The 6,000-nt window shown below is 36.4% G+C and overlaps 1 protein-coding gene across 1 annotated transcript in view; it reads left to right on the plus strand.

The window, feature by feature from the left end:
- LOC126354720 (protein Skeletor, isoforms B/C) overlaps positions 1-1,616 on the plus strand; it is a 71,074-nt gene extending 69,458 nt beyond the window's left edge. Inside the window, exon 13 of the mRNA XM_050004569.1 lies at positions 407-1,616. Coding sequence (XP_049860526.1) covers positions 407-618 — 212 coding nt within the window. The 3' untranslated portion in view covers positions 619-1,616. The remainder of the gene's footprint in view (positions 1-406) is intronic.
- The last annotated feature ends 4,384 nt before the right edge of the window (positions 1,617-6,000 follow it).

The following is a 6,000-nucleotide window of genomic DNA, read 5'->3' on the forward strand; positions in this document are numbered from 1 at the left end:
TGTACTGTTATTGTATTACTGTCTCCAACTCCTCTCTTCTATTTGGAACAAAGTGAAGTGTTAATCAAGTTTAGATTTACATTAATTGTGCGTGTTTTCTCTGAAGATCTTCCTTGTTTAGCTAGCATCTTAAATCCATAAATTTTAAAAAATTCTGTAAAGCATTCCTCTTTTACAGTTATTACAGCTTTGGTACATAGTGCATGCATATACTTTATGTATCAGTAAAAGTTAGTTTTGGTTTTCAAATGCCCCTTGATGCTCCCACTTATTTTAATGGAAGAGAGTAAGCTTTAATGGCTTGAGTGAGTTTCAGAGTCTCAGTAAGAAGAGGGAAAAAAAACACCTTACAGAGAAATTACACTTTGTTTGCATATCTATCTATCACCAAATTTAAATTTTACAGGTGATCCAGCAGTTCTGAAAATTACACCAAATACATCATGGCCTGATGTTGTGTACTACCACAGTTATACTCACCCTAACATGGGATGGAAGATACATATTGTAGACAGCTACTACCCACCACAAGCTGCTGGTACTGAGAGAGCTACTGCAGACTTTATTTATTTAGTTACTGCACTTATAGTACTCTTGTGGACTGTGATGAATAATTAATGTTAAGATATATGTAGGTAGATAGATGCTTGAAAGGAAAAGAAAATGAATCAATGATAGCAGAATCATCTTTTTAATTTTATTTTCGATATACTTGACTGTTATTCCAATTTTTTTTAAAATGATTTCTGTGTGAGCAGTTGTATTCATTGGCATATTCAGTATACTGCATTTATATTAGAGTTCCTAAATATTTGCTTCAAATAAGATTGTTCACATAAGAAACAAAATTCAGTGCATTACTCTATTTTTTTACTTTTTTATGAATTAACTTATATTAAATTGTACTGACTTTTGCACAATAATGAACTGAATGGTATAAAATTTGTGACACAATACAAAGGTGAACAGAAAAGTCAAAAATAGTTGCAGCTTGAAATTGAAACAAAAATCCTATGGCGTAAATGGGAAGTCATCTTCAAAAATTTCAGTCGAGGACAAATAAGCACTTCGCGCAGAATAAAGCAAAGAAGCTATCATCCATACACATCACATTGAGGAAAACCATGATGACAGTTGACAACATTGAAATAATCTAACAAAGTACTATTACCTCTTGTGAGGCACATCATTGTAATGACAGAACAATAATTGATTGTTTTGTGATGCGTAGATACATGTAACAGTTCAGAGGCTTTACAAGCTTTTGAGTTACCACTGTTTCTTTATTTTATATACATACTCTGACACCATCAACTATACAAACACTCTCTCTCTCTCTCTCTCTCTCTCTCTCTCTCTCTCTCTCTCTCTGTGTGTGTGTGTGTGTGTGTGTGAGAGAGAGAGAGAGAGAGAGAGAGAGAGAGAGAGAGAGAGAGAGAGAAAAAGCAGCTCAAAAGCTAGTAACCTATGTACTGTTGTGTACACTCGCCATACATTTATCAGTTATATGCGAGTGGTTGCTTTTCTTCATGGAAATTAGGTTACTATAACAGCAATGTAGTGACTTCATGTTTGTGTGGAAATGGAATGCCTGAAATAAAGTATATTACTTTGGATATCATAACTGTAATTTGCTCTGATATTATATCAAACATGACTTAGTTATCCCTGTGGTAAGGCGACACCTATATTTATGTTCTATTTAATCTTGAACAGGCACAGCTCGTGGTTTCCATACTGGGGAAGGCTGCTATGTTTATCAACCAGAATGAACATAGACCTCAGGCTATACTACACTTCAGTCTGTCACCACAACCAAGATTTCAGAAGTGGGGTGGGGGTGTGGAGGCAATTTTACACTCTAGCCAAACATTTACTCTGCATAACCAACTACTAAATAGCATCAAAAGCTAACTCCAAGATAAAATCTATTGGTAGCTTATTTATCTCCCAACATCACATTTCCTGACAATTTACCTCAACAGATTGTACTAAAAGACACAGTTTGGAGAGATCTTTAATGCCGTTTATAATAGCTTGATTGTGTGCTTATAGTTTTTGATATTTCCATTTCTAAATGTCAGATGTTTAATGTTTTGTACTCTCAAACTGTGGTGTTTATGAGTTTACGTGACAAAACAATGATGTTTCCATGACGTAACAGATCTTGTGCTGTGATTGGCTTATATTAGCAACTGTCATAGAAATATACAGACTGTATTTGTCATAGAATGAAATTTTCACTCTACAGCAGAGTGTGCGCTGATATGAAACTTCCTGGCAGATTAAAACTGTGTGCCGGACCGAGACTCGAACTTGGGACCTTTGCCTTTCGCGGGCAAGTGCTCTACCAACTGAGCTACCCAAGCACGACTCACGCCCCATCCTCACTGCTTTACTTCTGCCAGTACCTCGTCTCCTACCTTCCAAACTTTACAGAAGCTCTCCTGCAAACCTTGCATATGCGATAGCTTATTTCACACTTCTGTTAGCCTGTGATCTTGCAATGTTAATCACTTACACATGATACCTAGACAAATGCATTCCTGAAATTTGATTAACATCCATTAATTATTTTTCAATGTTGAGATTTTTTTCCATCAGTGGATAACCTTCTATTGTGCAATATCTATAAAGTGTAATACTCAAAAAAAAAAAAAAAAAAAAAAAAAAAAAAAAAAATGTAAACAGAGAAGAAACTGTATTAGCACAGAGGCAGGCACACTTATATTTAGGAGATAGAGATTAGTTCATCTATAATAATAGAAGAATGAACCAGTAGAAAATGAGACGAGCTATAATTAAAGAAGAAAGATAGCAAGAATTCTGGCTCAAGATAGACAGCAAAACAGTGTAAAATGGAAAGTCATTAAGTTTCAATTTAGTTCCTTTGCACCATTTGTCTAACTGCTTTATTTTCTTCATTTCATCGTACTTTCTAAAGTAATGACACTATCACTATGTAAAGGAAGAATTCAGCAGTGGACAATTTGTCACTTAGTTCAGATTGTGAGAGCAGACAACTTACGCAGTCCAACATATTAATTACCAGTTCAGCATAGGATACTAACAGCCTACGAACTGCCATCCAATCAGCAGCCATCTCCAAAAAGATGAACATTTGTGACTATTTTTGTATGTTATCTGTTGTGATTGCAGGTGTAAAGCCAAGCTACAATAGTCAGCCTGTCATTTTTGTTCCTTTTTATTATCCAATGCTGTCTCTTTATAGTGAGTTGTTGTTGTTGTTGTTGCTGTTGTTGTTGTTGTGGTCTTCAGTCCTGGGACTGGTTTGATGGAGCTCTCCACGCTACTCTATCCTGTGCAAGCTTCTTCATCTCCCAGTACGTACTGCAGCCTACATCCCTATGAATCTGCTTAGTGTATTCATCTCTTGGTCTCCCTCTACGATTTTTACCCTCCTCGTTGCCCTCCAATACTAAATTGGTGATCCCTTGATGCCTCAGAACATATCCTACCAACCGATTCCTTCTTCTAGTCAAGTTCTGCCACAAACTCCTCTTCTCCCCAATCCTATTCAGTACCACCTCATTAGTTATGTGATCTACCCATCTAATCTTCAGCATTCTTCTGTAACACCACATTTCAAAAGCTTCTATTCTCATCTTGTCCAAACTAGTTATCGTCCATGTTTCACTTCCATACATGGCTACACTCCATACCAATACTTTCAGAAACAACTTCCTGACACTTAAATGAATACTCGATGTTAACCAATTTCTCTTCTTCAGAGACGCTTTCCTTGCCATTGCCAGTCTACATTTTATATCCTCTCTACTTTGACCATCATCAGTTATTTTGCTCCCCAAATAGCAAACTCCTTTACTACTTTAAGTGTCTCATTTTCTAATCTAATTCCCTCAGCATCGCCCAAATTAATTCGACTACATTCCATTATCCTCGTTTTGCTTTTGTTGATGTTCATCTTATATCCTCCTTTCAAGACACTGTCCATTCCGTTCTACTGCTCTTCCAAGTCCTTTGCTGTCTCTGACAGAATTACAGTGTCATCAGCAAACCTCAGAGCTTTTATTTCTACTCCATGGATTTTAATACCTACTCCAAATTTTTCTTGTTTCCTTTGCTGCTTGCTCAATATACAGATTGAATAGCGTTGGGGAGAGGCTACAACCCTCTCTCATTCCCTTCCCAACCACATCCCTCGACTCTTATAACTGCCATCTGGTTTCTGTAGTGAGTGGTAGTCTTCATTTATTCACTTGTGTGTATTCCATCTAGGATTTTCCGCTGTCATTTTCTTTGAAACTTGATATTTATGGCTCGTAAATGACAGCTAAATAAATAAGTATATTTCTCTCAGTGTCATTCATTCTCTTTCTTTCACTCTCTTTTCTCTCAGGTTTTCCGCAGATAGGTCTTATTCCATTTTCATCACAATCTTTCTTATTTCTCTGCTGTCTTTTCAGCACCCTTCCCCTCAAATATGTTTCCTAAACTTGCTTGATTTTCTATTTTTTTTTCTTTTATTCTCTTGGTCTTATTCTCCCTTCCTTCCCATGGCAAAATTCTTTTTGTTTCTTTTCTGTTTTACTGTGGAAGAGTATGATACAGGCCATGGAGTGAACATTTTATTTAGTTTAGTGTCACTATGATGCTGAATATCATTATCTAAAACAGTAAGATTAACAGATCCTTTTATGTACAATTGTAGCTAATAAATATGATATTCCTGCCTCATGTATAGCATTCCCATAAGGTGTCAGTCCTTTGCAACAAGACATGATAGTATGTCCATAATGGTTGGTACCTGGAACATTGTAATGGATTTTAAGTGTGTTAAATGCACTGTATATACCAATATATGCTGTGGTAGGCATCAGCGAGCTGAAATACTGCAAATGTTACTATTTTTCTACGTTCACCATTTAATAATCTCGTCACAGTTTTTACTTCTGTCTTTTCTTCTCCTCTTTTAACTCGTGAAGTTCTGTGTTGGTCAAATATTTGCAGAACACATCATCTTTGCTGAGATACAGTGCTTTGAAGGTCTGTCAGAGTTGTCTTATCAAAAAGTAGCTTTATATTTTAAATTTGTGTTGCTTGGGGAAGACAAAAAGCTCCTGTACTGGACAGGCCCCCTCTCACTTATTTTCTTGCAATACTTTGTGCTCTTTTCACGTATATAACAAATATTTTTTCAAAATATTTGTTCTCTCAATGGACTGGAAGAAATACTTTTTCAGAAATGTTCACCATCCTTTTATAATTTATTGCCCACATTATCAATGTCAAATTTTTCCATTTCTGTTGAATGGACATGGTACTCAATAATGTTGGGTGAATTTAATCTGTTCCAAGAGTACACACCAGAAATACTAGTTAGCTCAAGAAGGGCCTGAGTAAGTATACTAAGGAATTGGTGGGGCATGTCAGAGAGACTGTAGAAATCTGAATGTGCTACAGTAACATTAAGGGAGGGCAGCAGCTATAAGTTTAATGGTGTATGGAAATGGGCTTTTGACAGTGATAGACTACAAATACATCTGTTGAATTGTTTACATTCTAATCGCCACTACTAACACTGTAGACATCAACAGAATCCCCGTCACCGTGATGACAGTCAGTTGTTGATGAAGGCGATGTAGGTTATCAATGAAGACTCAAGTTTGTATTATAATTGATTCAGGAAGAACACCAAGAATATTTTATTCACTGCTTTCCAAGAAGTTAATCAGCTCTCCTGGCTGACATAAAATCAAACCTCTCAGCGTTTGAGCATGATGAGACATAATGGGACACCATGTGGTCCTTAATGGATTATTGACAATGTCTACTAACCAACTGCAACAACAAGTGGAAGAAGTATGGATCATCACCAAGGATGACATTCAATACCTTTACACAAAAATGCAAGACCAAATTGTGTACTGAGAAGGATACCAAAGATACCGAAACGGTTGTCTAATGCTGTTTGTCAATAGAGGTAGGACCCTGTGCACAAAATTTACAGTATGGGAC

Source organism: Schistocerca gregaria, chromosome 3, assembly GCF_023897955.1.
Source record: "Schistocerca gregaria isolate iqSchGreg1 chromosome 3, iqSchGreg1.2, whole genome shotgun sequence".
Classification (NCBI taxonomy): domain Eukaryota; kingdom Metazoa; phylum Arthropoda; class Insecta; order Orthoptera; family Acrididae; genus Schistocerca; species Schistocerca gregaria.